Source organism: Maylandia zebra, linkage group LG23 (assembly GCF_041146795.1).
Source record: "Maylandia zebra isolate NMK-2024a linkage group LG23, Mzebra_GT3a, whole genome shotgun sequence".
Classification (NCBI taxonomy): Eukaryota; Metazoa; Chordata; class Actinopteri; order Cichliformes; family Cichlidae; genus Maylandia; species Maylandia zebra.
In genome coordinates this window covers 14159902-14185546 of record NC_135188.1, presented here as the reverse complement: position 1 = coordinate 14185546, position 25645 = coordinate 14159902, and the positions used below count along the sequence as shown (strand labels likewise).

The 25645-nt window shown below is 41.2% G+C and overlaps 1 protein-coding gene across 2 annotated transcripts in view; it reads left to right on the top strand.

The window, feature by feature from the left end:
* rab6ba (RAB6B, member RAS oncogene family a) overlaps positions 1–25645 on the top strand; it is a 71000-nt gene continuing 45355 nt past the window's right edge. The window contains exon 1 of one of the 2 annotated variants that reach the window (XM_076880091.1): positions 1–262. In XM_076880091.1, coding sequence (XP_076736206.1) covers positions 193–262 — 70 coding nt within the window. In that variant the 5' untranslated portion in view covers positions 1–192. The remainder of the gene's footprint in view (positions 263–25645) is intronic. The other variant, XM_076880092.1, reaches the window with a different exon arrangement.

Genomic DNA, 25645 nt, shown 5'->3' with positions numbered 1-25645 from the left:
AAAAAAAAAAGCCAAAGCGTCACGGAGCGGTACAGCAGCAGTGTATGTGTGTGTGTCCTCATCACGAAGAGAGAGAGTGAACGGGAAGCAGCACCTCCGCCTTTTCCATCCAACATCTTCTCAGAACTCGAGTGGGAACGCGCTCAACTACACCTAGTCCGTACTCCCCCCCTCTTCTTCCTCCTCTTCAAAATGTCCGTGGGCAGTGACTTTGGGAATCCTTTAAGAAAATTCAAACTCGTCTTTCTCGGGGAGCAGAGTGGTAAGGACGCCTTTAATTCTCTGTAGAAGTTGATGTAGTGGCTCGGTGCACCTGCTGCTGCTGCTGGGGCCGGTCGGCAAGTTCATGTTTCAGAAGGAAGCAGAGCTTGATTTAGCCTGGTGACAGGGCGACTGTGTGGAGTTTTAGGACTTAAACTGAGCACCAGGAAGGAGAAAAAAAATGTCTGAGCGGAGCGTGGGGAGGAGATTTTAATCAAATTAGCAGCCCGTGAGGCTTTGCACAATAGTCGGGAGTGTGTGAATTGTCCCTCTGGCTCTTAAGTTTAAAAGTAAAATAACTGAAGCACTAAACCTGAAACGAGCTCTTCGGATGGAGTACCAGCCTCAGGTCTGAGGTCTGATGCTGCTGGGGATGGTACAAGTTGGCAAATATTCCTGTGTGCTGAGACACACCCAGGTTGTCAGTGGCGATGAGATAACTTGTGTGGCTGCAGTCTCTGCCCTGGTATTGTTCCAGCCTGCCTGCCTGATGAGGCTGGGACCAAGTTTGTGTGTCTGTGTATGATGACCTGCTCAGTCATTATTATTTCACACTAAATAGCATATTTCCCCCCCATCCTAAACCATCAGAGTCCAAAGCTTCTCCTTGTCTGAGGTTGTTTTCCTCAGGATTACACAGCTGAGCTCCCTCAGACATGAGCTGAATGTCTGGGTTTTGTCTTCTGAGTAGGGCAGGTCGTTTTATGGTCTTGAGCAGCCCAATGAACCACATTAGTCACAGTTCAGGGCTCCAGCAGGTCATATTGATTACCCAGTACAGTGGGATCATGCATTAGCTTGAATAATGCTTCATTTACAGCAATGTGCCATGTTTATTACTGTGTCTAACTAATAGGACATTATGTCATTTAACCCTGAAGCAACCAAGCTATTTCAGCAGCTCTAAAGAAATACTTTCAGTTTCTCTATTTGTGGTTGTAATGTCTTTACTGTGTCTTTATTTGTGAAAGATAATATAACATTTTTTATACAGTCATTTTATGTAAAAATCCGTTAAAAACACAAATGTACAAACAATTACATGTACAATTACATGTATATATATTATATGTAGTCCTAATGCTAGACATGAAAATGCATTTTAAAGCTTAGGCTATTTTGCATTTTATTATTATATATTATTTGAGGCTTTAGTAACAACAAATCAAAACCTATGAGGTTAAATATATGCTTATATTTACATACACACCTTTCCATTCTATTTGTCTGCCTGAAAACGCACTCCCAACTGCTAAATAACGAAGGCCAAGAAAAACAATGCAGTGATTGCTAACGTAAGTCGTCCACTGTGCAGCACTTGTATATGTGTCCAGCAACCACTGTGAATAATGAAGACTTCTGGGAAAGGGTCAGCAAACCGGACAAAAGATGTTACCTCCTCACGGAGGAGAAACAGAGTGCGATCTCACAGCTGTCGAGTTTTATTACCATCCATCACGCAGGTACAATGAATTATGTGAAAGATTCTTTTTTGGCTCTAGCAGATGCACTTAAGTCAGGTGGATAAACATCTCATTTGTCTGCAGGGACGTTTATGATAATTTTTTTTCACCAAAATCATCAATCACAATCAACAATTGTGTTAAATAATCGTGAACTCAATATTATGATATTCAGTTAGGCTGTCATTGTGGAACTCTACTAAAGCCTTGATGGAGATACTTGTGACAATAACAGCTCATTTGACTTCTTCCTAGAAATTAAAATGATTGAAAACTGTAATTAATAAGAAAATGTATGGATATATTTTATAAATAAAAGAAACAGTGAATGAGAAAAACAAAGAGAGCCACTTTAATTCTATTCCGTTGGACCCTTTTACAGCTAACCCTTGTTTCTCTTTTCTGAACTGAGTACTTTCTGTCATATTTCAGGTCTACTTCCAGAACAAAAGCACTGGTGTTTAGGAATTAGTGGGGGTGATCTCCGCCTATACAGCATACTCATACTACCTGTGGAAAAACCCAGAACCTATTCTAATGGTTGCTAAACCAGATCTTTATTGATACATACTGAGGTGTCAAAACTCGTCATTAAGGGTACTGGTAAGGTTGACAAATATCACCTTTACCGGGGGGAAAGAGTTTAGCAACTTGAAGTTAAACTAGGTCATAGGTAAGGTGAGGTAAGGGCCAATTGCCCCCTGTTGGCCATTAGAAAACAATGCTTGGTAGGTTCTGCATCCATCTTTACATGCAGTCTATGAGGAGCCCCCTCTGTTAACAACTGACACAAGTGTTTTCATCTATGAGTCCAGCTATTCTGTAGTGCCTTGGATCTAGAATTTGTTGGTACTGTCCTACACGAGGCACCAGCGGTGTGCGCCTAATGAGAAAAATGATAATTACAAGTGATTTCAAAGCATTGTGATGCTTCAGATTTCCCTTTTTAGCTTATAAAACCAACAGCACATTCTGCTCAGTCGGCTCGCAGTGCTCTCGTCAGCAAATGAAAGTAAATTAGACGCAGTTTATATAAAATGTACAAACATACGCCTGCTAGTTAGCTTTTTCCTCTTGGGCAATTTTATGACATTAAGTGCCAAGCAACAAGCCAAAGGGGATTTATTTGGCTGGATAAACATAATATCAGGGAGTGCACTGTCTGTATTTACCCAACCACAAAGCCGTCTGATTCTTTTGACATTTCAAATTATGGTCACACTGAGAGACATAATGTCTTATCCAGTAAATTTATTCGTTTTAGACATGAATACAAATAAAATCTTTATTTTTATCTCTTTGTGTGCTGTATAAAACTTAATTTGAGGCTTGTGTAACCCATATTGATTCATAGTTCAAATAAGATTTGTATAAAAGAGGCTACTGAAGGCAAGCAAGCAAAAATGGCATTTAAGCAATCATTGCATCTCATCTCACTGTAAGTGTTTTACCTGTTTATCCGTTTATCTCTCGTTTGTTTGTTAGAATTGCGGATCATTTTTCACAGTGTGCACACAAAATATTTCTAAAACGTAAGGTAACAAACGAAGGTCTGTTTCAGCCAGGAAAAATCCCTGTACATGAACATACACTAAAACTAACTAACAATAGGCCTGAATTATTGATAAAGGACATTTCTTATCCTAAGCAAAGTGGGCCACTTGGTAATTAAATTTCCTAATTGTTCAGCTTGTTGTTACAGCTTGAAGTCATTGCTCACCAACACGTGGTCTTAATAAATGCCGTTGTAGGGTGTTTACTCACTGGCGAACAGCAAGACTGCATTTATCAGCATTTTTCTGTGTTTGCTCTATTGCGGTGAAACTTATTTTATGCTACACATGCACACCAATGGATTTGCTGGGTTTTGTGTTCAGCTCCTGCGATACATAATAAAGGATTTTAGACTCAGCATTTTCTATAACAACTGCTCACTTTCAGGTGATTAAGGCGACTTCTGCAAACTTTTATTAGCAAGATAAATGTTTGTAAAACAGCCATGTCAGTAGTGCTGGATCATTAATCTGATTTTAATTTAAGTTAGATTTTGCCAATGAGTTGTTATAAAACCAAGTTAGCTTCTATATAGCCCGACCTGTGACCTGTGGTGTCTACTTTGGTGGCTTCAAGATTACATCTTTGCAAGTGAATCACTGAGCGTGGAGCTCCCACTCTGGGCAAGTTACTGCCCCAAGTGGAAGAGTTTCGGTATCTGGTGGTCGTGTCCATTAGTTAAGGGGAAAAGGTGCGTGAGATTGAAGATGGATTGGGACCAATCTGTTGTGGTAAAGAAGAGAGAGATGAGCTTAAAAGCAAAGCTGTCAATTTACCGGCCGATCTATGTTACTACTCAGAGTAAAACTTCTGCTCCTTCCCATCAAAAGGAACCAGTTGAGGTTGTTTGGGCATCTAAATGGGATACCTCATGGAGACTTCCTATGCGAGGTGTTTCAGGCATGTCTTGGAGGGGTCAGACCAGGACTTGCTGGGAAGATTATAGTTTTCAGGATCAAATCCAACTATTTCTTTTGGCTGATGTTAGCATGTCTGTTATGGCCCTTTTTTGCAGCCTAGATTAAGATTTTTGCCATAACATAGCAACTTTGTTGTGGTCTAAAGGCACTTTAGTTGGTCTCATTCTTTGGGTTTTCTTACCCCTCAAAAAAGCTTAAGAGTGTGCCAATGAAAGGGCATAATTTTTTTAATAAAATTACTTTTAAAGAAAGACATTCTTTATGAAATGGCCAGATATAAAAGGAAAATTAATAGTTTTCTGTCAAATACAGTAACATAGACTCTTTGCTTTTAATATGTGGAGACCAGTCATGTTGACCCCCCCTCCCAAATACCCATTCTGATTCAGGAAACATCCTGATTCTGAATTCCACTGGAGACCCAGCAGGTCTGTACATATATTCTTGTGGAGTTAAGTGTGTTCCTGTTATCAGTGCGAGGGGACTTTATTTGTCAACCATCCAGACAGCAGCAGCGGCAGCCTCATCTCCGGTGGAGCTGCGTGTCTCTGACACGTCGACTATAATTGCAGCTGGTGCCCAGGCGGGCGTGAATCCCATCAGCTCAGCCGCTATCTTTTATTAATATACACAACTGGACTGAAGTATGTCACAAAAAAACACCCCTTATTGTTCTTTTTGAGTTGAGAGTCCCTGTGTACAGTGAAGGCCCCATAATGGTGGACGTGGCTGAAAAATGTCTATAAAGGGAAAGATGGCACGATGTGCTGTTTTTCATAAAAGAATCCACTAACGTCAGAGGGGTGGAGGCTCTACATTAAGTGGGTGGAAGCAGGAGGCAGAATGTGAAATGAGCTGTCAGGAAGCCATACTTCTTTAGGTGTTTTACACTCCGTGCACAAAGAAGGTTGGCTAAACATTTCCTTGACAAAGCTGAGGGCTTTAAGCAGGCCAATCAGCTGTTTCCAAGTATGCGCACCCACACTCCTGGTGGCAACCGCTTTTTACCCGTTCCAGCCTGAGTGCAATCAACCAAGTCTTTGTTAGAACACCTCAGATTACTGATCTGCATTTATTGGGCTATGAGTATTGTGCCTTAGGCGTCTTTTCACAGGAGCAATACTACATGGTACTTTGTAAAAGCCAATTGTTTGGAGCTAATCCCCTGGCTGAATGCTTCATTTCACCCCAGACAAACAGATGGGAATATATTTGGAAGACACATCCTCTTGGCCGCCATGAGCTTTTGCTCACTGAATCAAAAGGCCATCTTCTACCCTTTGCTGCACAGAGATTACCACTGTACAAACCAGCGCTGGCTTCAAAATACTCCTGAATCACCGGACTGACATGTTCCAAAGTAGGGCTCAGTTAGTTGTCTAATGCATCAATCAGTATGTCTCTAGGAAACATCTTTCTGAGCAAATGAAACTCTGGGGTTAGGCTCACAACAGACTGCCATACACCAGCCAACAATTTCTCACTTTCAGATTCTGAAACCACAAACCGTGTATTTCTCACGTTTCAATAACATACAGCTTGTTGTGCATACTCTGCACAATGACAAGCAGAAGGTAGTGCAAAAAAGTCTGTAGCAAGAACAGGCAAGTCAAACCACTGTAATGTTTTGTTTTTTTTGGTTTTTTTTTAGCTTTATTGCCTGTGGCTCAGTTTTGGCTCCTGTTCTTGGTTTGATGGCTTCTATTTGCACCAATTTCATGGTATTTTTTAAATATTTATTATTTCTGATTTTGTGTATCTTTAACACTCAACCACTTGACCTTTATGTGAACAAATGGGGAATTTCATTAACCAATTTCTTAATTATTCTAAGCAGGAATACTTTCCTAATGCCTCTGTTGGTGTTTATCCTATCTATACTTTTTCCTTTATCCATGATATGCTATTCTAAAAGTGTTCTTATAAGAACATTTTCTTCTAAAATGTTTCTTATGTCATTCCTTTCAACATTTTTAGTAAATTTAGTAAAGAACATGAACTATATGAGCAAATGGCATTTATTTAGTACATCCTTCTCTGTTGCTTCTTTCAATAGTGCACATTTGAGTGAATTATGTGTTACAGTCTGCTGATATCATTTTAACACAAAAATATAAATCAGCTGCTGACTCTGTGGTGCTTTTTTCTTTTTTTTTTTTTTCTTTTTTTTTTTTTTAAATGACATCAGAAACAGCAGTATGCGACATTACGTGATGGCAGAGCTTCAGTTCATCCTTTGTCATTTTTTTTTTTTTTTTTTTTTTTTTTTAAATAAATAGGACAGGGGGAATGAATGAGAGAGAGAGGGGGAGAGAAAGAAAGAAAACCCAAGGGGAGAAGAGACGGTGAGAAGGGGGGGGAAGAGAGACAAAAAAAAAAACAAAAAACTCCTGGGTCACCTGTATGGAGAAAAAACAAACAAACAAACAAACAGAGGAGACAGCAAACAACAAAGAGCAACATAATAATAGAGAAAACAAAGCACCATCACAATAAACTAGCTAGTCATAGATATCAGTATTTACTAAGTAATAAACGATATTGTGCAGCACGCAAGATAGACAGCGCACAGTGTGCTTTGAGGCAGCAGCCAAGAAAGCTTTAGTCCGCGTCTGTGAATACCCATGTGTGCATACCTGTGTGGATCAGCATGCTTGCATTCCAAAGGTTTCTCCATGTAATGATCTGCTAGGGAGTGTGGGGGGGCCACAGCCCCGTCCTCCAGGGTGTGAAGCGGGTATGGAGGAGATCAAAACTCCAGACATCCAGAGGACCCCAGAACACAAGAGACCATGGAAGACCAACAGAGGGGCAGCCGCGCCACTGTTCCAGTAAGAGCTGAGGAGAGTCCCAGATGAGGGCTCACTCAGCAGCCGCGGAGCAGAAGCCAGGGGGGGTTGCAGTGACGCGCCCGTGAGCTCCGCCGGCCCCCAGCTGCGCCTGAGTGACCGAGCCCTAGGCCGAGAGGCCGGGGGCACCCCACCTCCAAAGGGGCCCGAGCGAGCCCCAGGCCCCAGGCCCCGACAAGCGGCCGCCAAGGAGTGAGCCGGTGTGTACCCGGACGCCCACCCCCAGACACAAAGAACCACCAACACACCGACACCTGAGGGAGTCCGCCACCGGCAGGGGAAGTGGTGGTGGGTGGAGATAGGCCTCCAAACCTTGGAGGGCCTGAGGTGTCCCCAGAGAGGTGGCGTCTGATACCCAACCTGACATATAGACACAGACATACAGGCACACACAGACACAAACATCCATTCCCACCCTCATGCTCTCATATGCACTCACTCCACACTCAACCAACGTGGAGACAGACATAAAGAGACGCTGTACACACAATCACACTCCCCAAGCGTACTCTACAAACCGGGTCTAGGTACCCTTGCCCCTGGAGGGGGGAATTGCACCCAGACCCAGGTGGTGTTACCCTTTTCCCTGCGGTGGGGAGAGGCAGACCACCCCGACTCCGCAGCAGCAGGGAGGCCCCACACCCCAGACCGCAGTCGGACGGCCAACTCCTCCTACTAGCCCCCCCGCTCCAGCAGGCCGCAGAGAATGGGGGTGGGAGAAGACTCCAAACCTCCCTCCACCCGCTCATTGTAGTGTTGATGCATATGTGTTCTAAGGTGCAATTAAAACCCAGGAGGGCATGGAGCTACCTGCCAAGGAGCAGCAGGTAAGCGCATGGTCCCTCCTGCTAGCCCTCAATGACTAAGTGTATTTAAAATTGAGAGGTGGGCAACGACGTCAGGGGTGAGGTATACACCCTGATGGTGATTTGGACTCCGTGATTGTGCCCACCCCCAAGATCCTATATGTATGTGTAATGAGAGTGTGAATAATGTGAATGTCTAAGTTGTGGGATAAAATTGAGGCAGAGGCAGCCAGAAGGGGACAGGGGGGGGGGTAGCCTCCTCTGCACCCTGGTGACATACCCCCACTCCAAGGCCCTGCATGTGTGGGTGGTTGTGGAGGAGCGGGAAGAGGGAGGCAGCTGGAGATGGGGAGGGAAGGAAGGGAGGGGCAGGTAACCCCTCCCTGGGGCCAGCTCCCCCGCTGACCCCAGTAGGCACTCCCACCCTCCGCGACCCGCCAGGGAAGGGGGGCCCAGGCCCATCAGACCGGGGCCCAGTGCAGTAGCGCCCCCCGGCTCCACAGAGCCCTGGACAGTCCACCCAACCCCACCACAGAGAAAACTGCACCCACCCCACCAACCACACATCTTCCAGACTACATAAGACGGTAAACGCCCAGGCTGAGATCTTCCTCCACCTCTCCTGTATCTCCCCCTCCTGCAGAGAGTTCCTGAGAGAAGAAAGCTCCTGCCAGATGTGACCATCCCCCCCACCAGTTGAAGAGCCCCCCAGGCGGCTCGATGCACCGGCGGCACCCTGCTCCAGGGCCGGGCCCCCATGCACCCACCCGCCCACAACCCCGGCAACACACCAACCAGGACCCGAGCCCCCGAGGCCCGGCCCGGGCCCCCGCCCAGAGACGGAGCACCCCCAGAACCTCACGCCCATCCCGGACCCACCCAGGGGCAGCCAGGTTGCCAGGTCAGTAACCCACGTCCGTCAGCACAGACCCTCCCCTAGCCCCGCTGCACGCAGCCGCGAGGAAACAGTCACCTGAGAGCCAACAGAGCCCTCAACCGGACGTGACCGCTACCCCGGGTTGAGCCCCCCAAGGAAGATGCCTCCGGGGAACCCCCCGACGCCCTAAGCCTGTCCCTACCCCCTCACCAATCACAACAGTGAAGGCGGGACCAAACTATGACCCCCCACCCCCACTAGGTGATGGAGCTGATAAAAGGGGCCCAGAGCAATTGATCTGATGTGGTGGCAGAGGCTGTGTCAAGACTAATGTAATCTAATAGATAATTTCTATATTGGTTAGAATTAAGATTATTTTTATTTTTCCAGTTCATGAGGACTGTTTTCTTGGCTATGCATAGGGCAGTGAAGATCATATGGGCTATATTCTTTTCTGAAGTGACATTATCTAAGCTGCCCAACAAACACACTAAGGGGGAAGTTGGAATGTTACATTTCAGACATTTTGATAAGTCTTCACATATCTCGCGCCAAAACTTTTGCACTGGTGGACAGAACCAAAGAGCGTGGATGTAATTGTCTGGTGTATTGCCTTGACAGTGTGAGCAGTTGTTGGAAGATGTAAAGCCCATCTTAAACATCCGATGACCTGTATAGTGCACTCTATGAAGTATTTTGTATTGTATTAATTGCAGACTGGGATTTTTAATTAATTTAAAAGTTTTTAAGCAAATCTGAGACCAGAAGTTTTGGTCTAGGTTGACTGATAAATCTGCTTCCCACTTTGCAGTAGGAAGGGATATTGATTCATCTAATTTAGAAAGTGTTCTGTATATTTTAGATAATAATTTGGGGGATTTAAGAGTAAGAAAATGTGCCGCACTTAGTGGTGTTTGTAATTCCACTTGACTGAGGTTAAATTTCTTTTTTACTATGGATTTAATTTGTTGATATTCTAAAAACCTTGTCTTGTTGATCCCATATTGTTCAACTAGTCTGTCAAATGGAATAAATTCTGTTCCCTCTAATATATGTTCTAAGTATTTAATTCCTTTACAACTCCATTCTGGGAAATTAATCATATTATTGTTTTGTAATATGTCAGGGTTATTCCAGATAGGTGTACGTTTGCATGGGATTAATGAAGACTCCGTTATTTTTAGAAACTCCCACCATGCTGTTAGAGAAAAGCTGATGTTGATACTTTTAAAGCATTCATGTCTTTTGATGTTTGAGCTAATAAATGGTAGGTCTGAAATCTCTAGATCCTTGCATAGTGCCTGTTCAACATCTAGCCAGGGCTCAACTAAGAAGGTATGTTTTAACCATTCTGAGATGAACTGAAGCCTGTTGGCTAAGAAGTATTGGTGAAAATTAGGCAGATCTAATCCTCCTCTATCCTTGGTTCTTTGTAGCGTTTTTAAGCTAATACGCGGGGGTTTATCTTTCCAAAGGAATTTGGAAATATATGAATCCAGAGATCTGAACCAATCTTGTGATGGTTTGTTAGGGATCATCAAAAATAAGTAATTTATTTTTGGCAAGATCATCATTTTTATAGTGGCGACCCTTCCCATGAGTGATATGGGTAAAGATTTCCATCTAGTCAGATCGCCTTCTACTTTCTTTAGAAGTGGGATGTGGTTTAGTTTAGTTAAGTCTGAAAGCTTAGGAGAGACATTAATACCTAAATATTTAATATTTCCGGATTGCAGTGGGGCAGAGGAAGAATTATGGAAGGAGCAGTTAATGGGGAGAACTGTAGATTTTGGCCAGTTAATTGAATAATCTGAAACTCTTGAAAACCAGTTTATTAAAGTAATTACCTCAGAGAGGTTGGTTTGTGTGTTTTGCAGAAAAAGCAACACATCATCCGCATAGAGACTGATTTTATGTTCTATGTTCTTACATTTTATGCCCTTAATTGTTGTAGCCTGTCTAAATGCTGCTGCTAGAGGTTCGATAAAAATTGCAAAAAGTGAGGGGGAGAGTGGGCATCCCTGTCTGGTGCCCCTCAGGAGACAGAAGCTGGAGGATGTCTGGTCATTTGTTCTGATACGAGCCGTTGGGGAATTGTATAATATTCTTATCCAGTGGTGCTTTTTTCAACAACAGACTACATTGAAGTCATCATAGTCACGCTGTTTTTCATCCTTTTTTGTTGCCATGCTTCAATTTCAAAGTAAATCTGAATAAACATCTGGTTTGTAGATGTTTGAATATTTTAAAAACATTTGAGTGAGCGAATGTAGTGATTAGAATTGCACCAATGATGTGAAAAAACAAACAAAAAAACTTTTCATTGTCCTCGCCATAAAATTGGTACCATTCCTGCAAAAAACTTGAAAATCTATGGAAGCAGACAGAGACATTTATGGTAGGAAAGATTTTTACTGTATGCTATATGCCATAAATACTATAAAGGTAAAATATGCAAGAGGCTCATTCTTGCCAGGAGTATAGAGAATATAAAACATTTGAATGTAAATGGTAGCCATGCAGTAAATGGCCTCAGAGCTGATTCAAACGTTGGCAAATCCGGGTTTCATACATTTATCAGCTGATGGGAAATTCTCGCTTTGTGAATCAGAGGAGGTTGTAGATGAAATATGTGGAGAATGTGTGCTTTTAGCGTGGGTCGACTTGTTTGTTGTATTCCTGTCATCACAAATGTTCCAGCTCCTTAAAACTTTATGTAACACCTTTGCAAACAAAAAAATAAATAAAAATCTATATTTATCCGGCTTTAGCACCGTAATTTCAAGCTGCAAAATACCCCTGCCGGTCTAGTAGTAGGAATAGTTAATAATCTATTGAATTTTCAGTGGTGGGAGTGAAGTTGACTCATGGGATTTAAAATAAATAAATAAATAAATTAAAGAAAACACCTACAGGTGATTAAAAGTAACTTCCCTGTTCAGAAATTTTCCCCTCTGAGTAGTTATAGCTCGCTCTGCTTTCTGCACTGCAGTGCTTTGAGTTTAAAATAGAGCCCCAGAAGAAAGGAAGGTGCCACTCACCTTCTTTAAATCAATATTTCAATATACTTAGAAATGACAAGCTTGCTTAGTTTTTACTGATTCTATAAACCAGTGTCAAATTTCATATTCCCATTTGACCTGTTACTGGGGCTGTACAATAAGTTGTTGAGCATCTGAAAGAAAGTAAGTTTAAAAATGTAAAATTCATAGATACCAGAGATCATCTTCTGACTTATAGATTTCTACAAACATGGAGCATTGCTATAACTTTAGAATTGAATGGAGCCAGAAAACTGAATGTGGCTCTGTTTTGGGGGGTTAGTGAAGATAAAGACAATAAAACTGAAACGATGGAGGTTACATTGTGTTCAGTCAAAAATCTTACTGAGAGTTCTAGATGAACCGAGACAAACCCACCTTCTGCAAAAACAACACCTGAGACCAGATGATCCACATTAGTTTGTTTTGAAAGATAATTTGATGCTTCACCTACAAACATGTTTAATCAGTATTGCAAAAGTCATTCCTAGACAACTTTAAATCCACTGCCATCTCCAAAGTTAGTCAAAACAAAATCTTTCATGTTGTGCAAGAGTGTGTAAGACTAGACGGCGTCAAGTGAGTGATGGGTGGAACAGAACAGGCGAGGTCTCGCTGGGTTTGATTTAACTCCTCATCATCTCCTTTGAGATTCACTAATTTGACTAAAACTGTCATTAACTAAAATAATGTAAAAGATAAATACAGCTTTAAATCTCTGGAGTCTTTAAATGTAAAGTGGAGCTGCTGTTTTGGGATTTCAGCCTGTCCCACCGCCTCCTATTCTAAAAGTGAATCATTAAAACTGAGTAGCTGGAGACTGAGCTTGTAGCGTTTTCTATGATTGAGGAACTGCAGATTGGCTGTTCAACACTGGCACTTTGTCTAGTCTTCATTCCCTGAGTAGCATCTGTGTTTGCTGTAGTATCTGCCAGTCTACCTCCATCTAAAGATAGCTGTTCTTCTTTCATTTCACATCTAATTGCATCTTCCCAGAAAGTATTCTTCTCTTACGGATTGAGGGAAATGACTCCCTGATAGCTTTGATCTGCTATTGATCGGCTCAGCTGGCCATTAATAGTCTAAGTTAGTCCCTTTATCTGTGGCTTTAGGGCAACAATGCAGACTGTTATTTTTTTATATTCCAAGCAGCTGGGGCTCATTACCTGTTTTATGCTTTCATTCTGGTGATAACCATGGACGGAGGGCATATGGTTTTATGTGGTTCTTCTGTCTCACTCGTATAGTGCCTTCAGGGAATTTCTTCATATGTGGCACAAATGCTCACTCAAGAATGAACTGGCTAGATTTTCAAAAGAAGACATGTTCCCTTAGAAAAAATGTTTATGGACATGACTCAGGAATTCATACACAAATGACCAAATTTATAGGATAAAATGAGAAAGTGGTGGGACTCTGTATCCAAATATATATTCTCTCACCATATTGTCAGGGCTCTGTGTGCAGGCAGGTGGAAATGTGGATCCAAATGCAGGACTCCGAGACGAAATGTAACTGAAAACCACAGCTTTTATTGCTGGCATGAAACAAAACACAAACCAAACCATGAAACCAAGCACTCCATACTGTACAGTAATGCCACTGTTTTGCACATGTCTCAACTCTGTATATTTTTATATATTTTGTTTATTGTTGACTCTATTTAATTTGTAAAATATGTGTATACACACACACACACACACACACACACACACACACACACACACACACACACACACACACACACACACACACACGTAGAAAAACATTTAGTATACACATCCAAAACAAATTTTTTTTTTTTGCATATACTATTATATATTGTACATATATTTATTAGTTTCAGATTTAGCCATTCGTATATTTTGCCTGTTTATGTTATTGTATTTTGCACAACTCTGTTGCTTGTGAAGCTCACACACAAGAATTTCACTCACATGTATTGTACCAATGTACCTGCACATGTGATGTGACAATAAAAGTGATTTGATTTGATTTGAACACACAGGCAGGATTTGAGGGTACGACGCGACACTGGGTTGAGGAAAACACAGGGCTAATATACACAGGATGGTAATCAGGGAATGGGTAACAGGAGGGAGACACAGCTGGGAGAAATTGGGGCTGACAAGACAGGAGGAGCAAAGCTGGACACACTGATATAAGACACAATCCTTCAAAATAAAACAGGAAACAATACACAAGGATGCAGACTAGGAAACACAGACTTAACACGGGCAGAACTAAAAATAAACCAGAATAAGATGGAACATAGAACATCATCATCAAATAGATCAAGAAGATAACCAAAAAATACAAAATCAAACCAAAACATGAAAACTCAAAATACTGGGTCAAAACTGACCCAGAACCGTGACACATATGGTACCTGGGGTAGGCTCCACCCCTCGTACAACCCTAAAATGGATAAGCAGAAAAGAATGGATGGCTGGATGGACGGATAATGAAAAAAGATAGAAAACCACTTTGACAAAGTGAAACTGAACCACATTCTTGTATTTATATTAAAAACACTGCAAGAAATTATAAAAAAAAAGAAAAAACAACAACAAAATAATAGTAGTAAAGGTCAGTTTTTCTCTGACCTTTACTACAGTGAGACAGAGTTCATTTAGCCAGCACGGGACAACTTTAATGTATCGTTTTTATGTTCCACAAAAACACTTCTCTGGCCATTAGTCTACACCATGACTGAGAAGTAGAGATGGAAATTGTAATGATGTCAAGCATTTGTTTAGAAACTGAGATGTGACACTAATCTTTGGTGCCTATCTATCAAATCCCTTCATCCATGTGAACTACGCCTTGAATGACCAACACACCTTTCCAAGTTGCATGGACCTGACTGAAATTTACATTTCATTTCATGTGCTTGCCGTCTTTTCTGTGCTGAAAGTCTTCAATCTGTGACTTCCACTCTATCTGAAAGTATTTTATGTTTTTGCACTCTTCCTGGACCAACCATCGTCTGCCCATACACTTCTACACAACCCTAAGGAGAGGTGCCCCTGGTGACCATGGTAAAAAAAAAAAGGCAGGTCTCATTTTTCAGACCCACCTTTATACTGACTATGATGCAAGTGCTGTTTTTGCCGCTCAGACATTGTTCACCTTGCCTAACCAGCATTGTCTTAAGTGCTTATGTCTGCTGCAACACATTTGTAAGTGCATACCATAATGTTTCAAAAATAATTAGGGGTCTGATATTATGTTGAAAGCTGTTTTTTGTTTGCCAAACTGTAATTTTAATGTTTGTCTAAGTGTTTTCAGTTCTGCAGTGGTTGGTTTGCAGTCAGAGAATACCAAGCAGAGAAATGGTAGCTCTGTGTACAGTACTTATGCTGCACAGCTGAGCGGGTGTGTTCTCACAGGCCCATGGGAAAAGCACCGCCTCACTTATTCACTCTGCCCAGAATAAAACAAATGTGTGTGCTGCCCATGCAGTGATGTAGAGAAAGCGTCTGATTCAGTTCACCCTCTCAGTGTGAGGGGGACACACTTTTACAAAGATAAAGCGGCGGGCGTGGGTGCTGCTCTTCTACAAATCTAACGTCTTACCCTGTTGTATTAGAGATCAGGTTTAACAAGGATCCAGGAACATTTGAAAGTGCCTGACATTATTCAGGCAGAGAAGCTGTTTTCAGACTGTTCTCTCTAAATTGTGTGTCTTAGAGACAGATTGGGTTCTTGCTTAATGTGAGATCTTTTGAAGGAGAAAGGCAGAGAATCCCATTTCAACTTAATCCCAGTTGCTCAAACAGAACGGCTCGGTGAATAAAATCCCCGCTGTGGAGGAAGGCTGTCATTTACCCGGCATGGGGTGTGACACTTGACTGAGTTCAGCAGGTCTCCATCGGTGTTTACCCTTTCTCCAGCTTCCCAGATGAGTCCTCATCATGGGGCTGAATGCATCCTGCTGAAGCCTTCATTTGACCTGCGCTAAAGGGATGCAAGGCGTGGTGGGGGGTTTTTCTCTTTGACTAATGGGGTTTTTAAACCTTTTTATCAATTCTAGAATAACAAATGTTTTCAAGCACTGATTAATATAGTAGATGTGACTGCAGGAATATATTGTCTCATTGAGATGCCAGTGTGAGCAACATGCAGAAGGTCCTGCAGGGATTTATTGAGTGGAGGCAAGCTGAACATTCATCACTGCAGTTTAACATAGTAGGGAGCATTAAATCTAACTCAGCGGGCAAAGAAATGAATCACTGCAAGACAATTTGCAGAGGAAGGCAATGCAGAAACCCAGCCCTAAAAAATCGTAAAAAACAAAAACAAAAAACCCAAACAGTAAAACTGACATAAATGGGTGTGGAGAGGATCAGAAAAGCAGGACACGAGGAACACAAAAACAGGTGAAAAGCAAACCTTTAATGAGTTGTTGCAAATGTCAAAAAATACAGGCAGGGAACAAACAGAAATCCAATTGTGAACACAGGGAGCCAGGGAATGAATCAGCAAAAAACACCGGGGAGATTAGACCAACAACAATGTCAAAACAGGGACCCCAAAACTTCCAAAAACATCAAATGTTACAAAAAACGGGAAGAAAGAACTCAAAGCATCATAATCATCTCCCAAAGCTTCTAGGGAGTTTGGGTCTAGTGTTTAGGTCTTGTGTTGACAAGCTGAACAGATCGCCATAATCTTCTTTTTTAACTAAGTTTTGTAATTTGTCTATAGCAGGTGTCACAACCTTTACTACCAAATAAGCCATTTTTGAGCAATTTTTGCTTAAAAAGTCTGTATGGAGCTACAAAACATATTTGAGTCTTATAATGACGGTAACACAGACTGCTGAGTAAAACTGGTTCCAGCCAGGTTACAGAAAGGTGTAAGTAATTAAAATATTCCAAGCAGTGGTTTTATGATTATTTGGTACCTATCTTTGCATATTAGTTACAGTATTACTATGTGTTGTTGCATTTATCCTTTATCTTTCTCCCTTTCCACACCCCTCTGCAGAGCTCACTTTGTCTTTGTGTTCATGGACAGGAAGCTGTCTTCAGACCTTGCTTCAAGTCTTTTCTCTCTCTCCTATTTTTTTTTTTTTTGCAAAGGCAATCCTTGATCTGAAACACACTGGCTTCAATGCTTGTTTTGTTTCTACTGCAGGTAAATCTGACTCGAATTTCATAGCCTGTGATTAGCCCTGAGTCAGCATTTCTTTGCTGGGCTCAGTTTCCAAATATCAAAGCTACATTTTGTTACAAACTGCTGGTTCTGAGCCAGCAAAAAAAAATCTGAAGCTTTGCTGAAAACAAACTCAAGATGTCCTACATTCTTTAACCCCTGCGTACCACTTTGACCTCATTTCACTTTTACATTTGCAATTAATTGCGATAAAAATTTGAACGGATTACTTCTAAATGATCATTAATTAAATACCAATGTGACAAACAAGCATCACTACCCTTGATGTTCGATCTGTTTTTGGTAATTCACTGGAGAAAATGTAAGAAAGTGCATTTTTGGTTCACTTGAAAGCTTCATGAGTGGAGGAGGCTGATCAAAACAAGTGCTTTTGGTTTTTTATATTTGGATACCAGGCTCATCTTTAAGCTGTCATTCATTCCTTCTGTGTCAAAACTAGTTTTTAATATATTCAGAATCAGATCAGCTAATTTTAAAGGAGTCAGGTGGGTCTCTTCACGTTTGCTTAATTTTATATGGAATTACCCGTTTGGACATTTGCCAGAGTCAGGTAAAGGAGCTTTAAACACTAAGTGTGTTCCTGATTGTATTACTTGTCTTGGAAAACATAATGGCTGCTTTCTCTGTCCAAACCTCACGCTCCTGATGCATTACAGTGCTGCATGTAGCTGTAATAACTCATAAAGCGGCAAAATCAACATTAGGTTAAACAATCTTGATTTGCAAATAGGTTAGAAATAATTTATTCCATGTGATAAAAACAGCTGCATATTTTCATTGTCAGGACATCAAATGATGTTAAAAGATCTGCACTTTGGCCAGCATGAGCTAAATATATTTTCCGTTTTCCTCGTACTTCCATTAACAGGTGGTGATATGGACACCTGGGTAATGCAATCTTTTGTTTGTGGTGGATTTTTTTCCTTGCAATATTTTTATGGGGGCGGCACCATAGCGCCCTCTTTTGACAGTCTGCCACCGGTTTAAATCCTCACAGTCAATTTTATTCATCATAGTCCACTCTAAAATGTTTGCACAATGCAGAACATGTCACACATCTTTATGATCTTTGACTATATTTATATTCATATGAAGCCTTGTTAAGCCTTGCAACCACTTTTTAATTAATACACATTTTTCTCTTGTGACCGGTGGTTGCCAGCGAGTCACCGACCAGTTTGAAGGAACATTTTCTTACATGCGATCAGAGAAAGTGCCCACTGCTGACGATTAGAAAGAATGCAGATTTAAGGCTCTTCCTCATTGGCTTCAATCTTTATACCTTTAAGTTATGTCCATCTTTTATTACATCTGCTGTAGTTCTTATCTAACAAGTTGACCAGAAATTTGGGTGTTTCTGATTTCCCAACAACCACACGTCATGCTGATCATTTAACTGCAGATGTTACCCCCATTGAGAGGCGAGCCTTTCAGTTTAGAATGAGATTCATCCTCGATAAATAACATAAGTAGGACTTTTTAAAACAGATGTAGTGAACCAAGTTTCACTAGATATGTGTGAATGACTGGAAATGAAAGCAGCGTCCTGGTTTTCTGACAGGATACTGGGTAAAATAGTTTCATTTCTGCAGCCTCCAGCTGCTCTCTGCCTTCTGAGAATGAAATCTAATTTAATCATTAAAACGTCATGTTGGTCTCTCTGAAGCCCTCTGGCCACAAACAGCAGAAATATGACTTCTGTCTTCTTTCCCAAGGCAATCACAAACACCAAAGAGTTATATACCTCCAAGCTGGTGTCACACCTAGGTGGACATGGGATTGTGTTATTGCTGTGTATGTAGCCGTATTGTTGTTGTTGCTTTTAGTAATGCCTCATTAGGCTGCATAGGAGCTGAAATGGCTTTCTGAGTGCTTTGTGTGTGCACGGGAGACTCAGCCTTTGAGTCTGAAAGCATCTTCATCCATTATTCAGAGGTATTGGTAAATGGATGTCCCGTCCATAGTCCCTTTTTTTCTGCAGGTGTAGTTCATGTGACAGGCATTGTAGAAATAATCAATACTGCACAGATTCCTGAGACTGCCACGGGGCCGATCTGTGATCTAAATCTGATGCTTCTTTTTGTTTCTGCCTGATTCTGATTGGTCTACATGGGTCAGCGTGTTCGGATGCAGCCAGAAAATAAATATTCAGAAATGAATGACTGAATAAAGAAAAGCTATACAAAATTAAATATACAAAATAAATACAATGTTCTTTATATTAATTACTTACTAACGCTATCGTTAGCAGGTATTCCTAAAGTATTTGACAAATGTATATTTTGACATCATTAAGATTCTTGTGGATATTAACCTGCTGTATTTACTTTGAGCTCATTACTTTTATTCTTGGAAATGAGTAGCTTTCCATGACTCAAAATAATGATGTAGCTTCAGAGAATCCTCTGTTTGAAACAACCAGCTTTCTTCTGATTGGCTGCCTCGTATAAACAGTAAGAAATCAGAAGAGAATTGGCTTAAAGGGGGAGTGGCCTTAAAGTGGCTTGTTTCAGATGGAAGATGAGCTGCTTTGCAACACCTAAAGTTGACCAGTATAGATATGACAATATACATTTAAATGACTGTATCATTGTCAAGCTTAAAGGCTCCTTTTTACTCCTAAGTGAAGAAAACAAGATAATAAACATGCTGTAGAAAAATTGTACAACTATATTTTAAATTTAAGTGGTTAAGAAGAATACTAACTAAATGTGGAAAACTAAAATAAAATATCAAAAAAATATCTACAGTACAAATTAAAAAAAACCTTTAAATGTAAACACACAAACTCATATATTCACTCAGCCGTCGTTCACTTAAAAGAATAAATAAATAGATGTTTATTGCAAAGGGCAGTACTATCACAGTGAAGTGAGCAGTGAGGTTTGTCTATGGATGCGTTGTGGTAGCTGTTCGTCTCTCTCTCTCTACACTCTGCGTGCACCTGGAAAAAGCCGTCAGAGGGAAATGTTAGTGGCTATGGAGTTGGTGACGAGGATTAGTTAGTTCAATCAGCTGCTTAAATCTGACATTTTTGCAGTTGTGATGTCACTGCGTTTCCTTGTTGCAATGCATGGTACAGTAGTCTGGAAGTGAAAAGTCTTGCATTGTGTGCGCTCTAAAGGAAAGCATCGGTTCAGGTGTTTAAAAAGATTCACGGCACCTTCCATTTATTGAATTTATTGAAATTTGCTTCGGGCAGTTTACAGTCGGTCTTTAACCTCCTAAGACCCGAACTCTTCCACGACATGCGTGTTTAATTTCTCTTTGATATTTGGGCATATTGGGGCCCGATGAATGTAAAAACAAAGAATTACCAGATTTTTTTTTTTTTTTACCTCATTTTTGTTTTTAAGAAAAATAAGAGCCACATATGAGGATATTCGTTTAAAATTTTGATAGAACAGTAGCAGTGTAATGTCCTCGTAAGTGGATATCAGGCCCATGTAGAGAAAAATTGAGTATTTTGGTCTAAATAACCCAAAATGTGATGTCCACATATGTGGACGCCAGGTCCTAGGAGGGTATATCGCCCAAATCTCTCCACACTACCATATTCCTTGGACCCTCTTTGTAACAGTGTCCTTGTCTTTTGAGTCTCGGTCTGTGTCCGGGGGGTGTCGTGTTCGCTAAATCTGTCCCCTGAGTTTTCATTAGCATTCTCTTTTGTCATTTTCTTTTATGTCGCTCACACTCGTACATCTAATATGTGTACCGGTGTGTACGGCTACAGTAGCCCAAACAGCAGCATAAGTGGCTGCTCCTCCAACGACTTGGCTCCAAATCTATTCCAACAACACGATTGGTTCTGTTCAGGGCTTTTCTCATCGTTGTTGGCTTTTCGTGTCATCTGTCAAAACAGGGAAGATGGGTTCTGTCGACTTTATATTGAACCTATCTCATATTTCTATAGGAGAAAAGTTATTTTGCGATAACTATCATGATGGTTTTATCACCCAAAGCCTAGTACAGGTTCTATAAGGACTGACTCATGCCAAGCAGTTCCAACAGATTACAAGAATAAAAATATGCAACTGGAAATGGTGGATTTGTTAAGAAGAAATAAGCTTAACCCAACCTACCCTTCTTTGCTTGTGATGGGCAGTTGACAGGGTTTGTCGACTCCAGCGTATTCGGACCAGATGTGTGTTTGCTTGGTGCATAATTCCACCTGTGTGATGATGAAGCAGAGTCCCACATTTTGCTGGAGGCATTTTCATGTCTAGTGGCTTAGTCTTGGGATTTACCAGTAGGGATGGGTACCGGTGTCCGGTGCTATGATGGCACCAGTTCTGACATAAACGGTAGTAACCAGACCGAAAAGCAGCGCACATTTCGGTGCTTTATTTCGGTGCTTTTTTTTCCTGAGCCGTGATACACTTCTAGCCAATCATTTTACGTTTCCGAGGATAGTAGGCGGGTCCAGGTACGTGCGTTCTTTTAGAGCAGAGCTACAGATTAAAAATGCCCAAGGCGAAGCGGTCAAAAGTCTGGCTGTACTTCACAGCAAAATATGCAAACTCAGCAGCCTGCAACAAGTGCTTTAAGCTGATACTGTGATACTGTCAAAGGAGGTAACACCTCAAATCCGATGAAACACCTGGCGACGCATAGCGTTTTTTTTAAAAGCCCAGAAATGCGCCGTATGATAGCTTGCTGCGAGACCTCACACCAAGCACATCTACTGTGCGTGGGTTGCCTGTTATCGGACCCGGAGTTAGCAATATCCCCCAAAAACCCCGAAGAGGAGAGTCCTGGCCCCTAGCCCTGTCAGTGTAGCAGAAATGATGACGGATGATGATGGCAGCAGCAGCCGTTCTTCTCTGTGTGAGTCGCTTAATGTTGTTCGTGTGTAATTTACGTTGAGTAGGCTAACCACGTTATTACATTAATGCATGTAAGGTGAACTAGCAAACATCATCATAGCTACATGTGGCTGTCTTCTTGTTTGATGGCAGATACTCCCTTCACCCTGGCCAAAAAGGCTAAAATGACCAAAGAAAAAGTGGAAAACAGTTAAACATGAGAGGTTTTGGACAAAGTTTGTGTTTTTTCCATTGTTTAAGCACTGCTTCCAGCCAAGAGTGATACCATATATGCCCCATAGCTGCAGAAAAGGCTAACATTGTTATCTCTTTACAAAAAACCAGCTGAACATGAGAGGTTTTTGGACCAATTTTGTGTTCTCCATTCTTTAAGCACCGGTTTGAGCACCGTTTGAGCACCGGCACGGTTTCAAAAGTACCGATTTGGCACCGGTATCGGATAAAACCTAAACGATACCCATCCCTATTTACCAGTATGAAAAATGTACAGTGTGAACTTTTACTTCAGTTCATCCAGGCACACAAAAACCTTACATGGCATTAGGTGACGTAAACTGCATGTGATGCTAATGAGAGCAGAATGTGAACTTGGAATTTGTGATTATTTTCACATACAGGTAGTTTGTGATTGTTAGCTGTTAATATAATTTTACCAGCACGAAACTGAAAAGTTTTAGACAGAAACATTTTTGGCTTCTCAATTGGTAGCAGTTTCTTTTGATTTGTTAATATGCATATCATTTCCACTTAGACTGTTGGAAAATCATTTGGAGGCCATCTGCTCTTTGGCATCCTCTCGCTGGGTTCTGGGTATCGGCTGCTGTGACTATGAATAAACAAGTGCACAGATGCAGGAGTCAGTATCTCTCCCACAGGTCTGTATCTCCTCCAGATCTTTCTGTTCTCCTTTCCCTGTGAGGACAACCACAAATAGCCACATATTCTTCTCAGCTACCTCATTCATTGATAAATTTTGGATATCTGCCCATCTCCTGTGGGTTGAGCACTCATCTCAGTGTCGTGCAAAAGAATGACACGCACTGCATTATTTTTAGCCGTCTCCTACAAGTGGGAACCAGGCCCATGTAAAAAGCACTGCTCTGCTCTGATTGGCTGCCAAGACCTGGAGGGTATTCCATGATGCCTGCCGCAGAGTGACCAGCAGTGGTTTTACCTGCCGACTTGGCACACAGCTTCAGGGCTGAATGGACAAGTTAGTGTATTATTCAGCTTGACAGAGATCAGCAGGAAGAGGCTGTTGGAAGTTTATTGTAGTTTTATCTCTGTATGTGTGTTCGTTGTCCACTTTTGTGTGCATCTGTTTTCATCTCCTCAAAAAAACCCTTGAGTTATTGGCTATGCCATCAATTTTCTTTGAAATACAGTCATTGGGGAAAAAACGTTTCACAGCACTCTTTGCACTTCTGTGAAAAACTAAGTACACTCTTACTGGTTCCACGGGAATTATGAGGGCAAGTAGCAACATGGGGTCGCTAAACAAATGCACTTGAATAGCTGATTATCAGCAACAGCGAACAACTCTATAAAGGCAGAGGTTTTGGCTGTTTGCTGGTCTGGAGTATTCAGGTATGAGCAAATTCATACCACTGTCGCACCATCCAATGCTCAGAGAAACTGCAAAAGCCAAGTGGATGGGTGATGATTTAGCGTTGTTTTGTAGCTGCCGGACCCGAACACCTTGCAGTCACCGAGGTAACCATGAACTCCTCTGTATAACAAAGTATTTAGAGTCAGATGTGAGGCCATCTGTCTGACAGTTAGTACTTGGTTGAAATTGGGTCATGCAACAGGACAACAGTCCCAAGCACAGCAGCAAAACTACAGCTGATTGGCTGAAAAAGAAAGGAATCACACTGTTTTAATGAACCAGTCCAAGTCCCGACCTTAACCTGACTGAAATGACCTTAAAGAGAGCTGCACATAAGTGAATGCCAAATGCAAACTTGACTGAACTGAAGCCACGCTGTTAAGAAGGGTGGGCCAAAATTCCTCCACAGCAATGTGAGAGACTGATAAAGTCAGGGAGAAAACCAGTACTTCAAGTTGTTGCTGCTAAAGATGGCGGTAACTTGTATCGTGGGGAGCATTTTGTTTTTCGCAGGATTGCACAACTCCTGTGAAAACTTCACTTTTCACATTACGCTTTTTTGTTTTAAAGACAAAGGGACTCTTTTCCCAATTTTTGTAAGTTTGCCACCACCACAGGGTTTTTAAAATAAAACAATAAAGATGTTAAAGGGATGCAGACTCTCAGCTTTAACTCAAGGAATTTAACAAAAGTAATGGATTACCTGTTTAGGAATTATAGCAATGTGTTTACATATATTTTTAAAGGCACAGAAGTAATTTTATGAGATGATATTTATGTTATAACGTTCACGAAGCAAAAACATAATCCAAGCAAATAATTTCATTTCATAGGTGCAGTTAAATTCAACAACCGTGTGCATAGGCAGCGACAGAAACACTGTTTTAAACCATATTTGTTTACAATTTGAAAACGTTTGCTGAAATAATTATTAAGTTTGCCCTTTGGTGAGCCAGTTATGAAAACTGGGCTGCTCATTTGACACCCCTGTATCAAGTACTGCAACAGTAATAGGTTTATTAAGAACATTTTGTGCAGCCATATTTTGCACTAACAACATCAAAACCCCTAAGATTCACAGAAAAAATATAAACTTTGCAGAAGAGTATTTTTAGTTTGAATTAAAAGTCTCAAGCTTTTCTAAATTAAGTAATTTATGTCAGTCTTTGCCATTAAAAAGCAATTGTGCACATGCATACTACACATGTAATATTACAATACTGGTAAAAGGAAAAAAGGGCAGCACGGTAGTTAGCATTGTTGCCTCACAGCAAGCAGGTCCTGAGTTCAATTCCACTATCAGGCCCATCTTTCTGCGTGGAGTTTGCATGTTCTCTTCATGTTTGCGTGGGTTCTCTCCAGGTACATTGCCACTGAGTATAGTTAATGGATTCCTTTTTCTACTATATTCATCACACATTAGTTTTTCTTGTCACTGACTGTATGTGTAGAGAGGAGCGAGTCTGTAACCAACTCGTTTTATGGATGCATGGTTCACAAATAGCAGAACCTAGTGTGAGCCTGACCATGCAGGGCCTTTAACCTGCCATAAATTGCATTTTGAGCTCTTAAGAGACGCCTTGATGAGCAGTGTGCTGACTGGGCTCAGCGGTGTCCGGGTGATAAAAGTGCAGGTTGTGTCGCAGCAGGTGCCCGGCACTTTCAGTTAATTGGCTGTCATTTTGCTAACTCACTGTGCAAACTCTTTGAAGCATCACTCCAAGTAGAGACTTCATTAAAATTCTATTTTACCCTTTATTTAGAGGTGACTGTAGAATTATTGGCTTACTCTGTGTATTTATATGTTAACAACAGGAATGAGTCTATTTGATGTTAAAGGGGACCTAATATTTTCATTCCAGCTCTGTATTTTTATTCTTAGACTCCACTACAGTAGCATTGAATGATTCACACTTCACATTTATCACAGTGATTTATATTTTCCTTCAGTGGGCCTTGGAGGAGTTCAGACTTCATCTGAAACCAGCCATTTCAATTACTTCTCCTTGGTAAAAGAAGGCTTGAAAAGCAGGTAGCTGGGTCTTTAATTCCTGAGATGACTATATTAGGAAACTCCTCCTTTTTTGTAAGATTATATAAAGCTAAGACTAGAAACTTTATTTCAGATTTTAGCCAATATTGACAACCGCTATTGGAAAAGTTTATCTGAATAGGCAGTATTCAGATAAACAAATGCATTGTGCAATAAAAATAAAAGTTATCAGCTGGTTGTAGTGCAAGTGCAGGTCGAACTGATG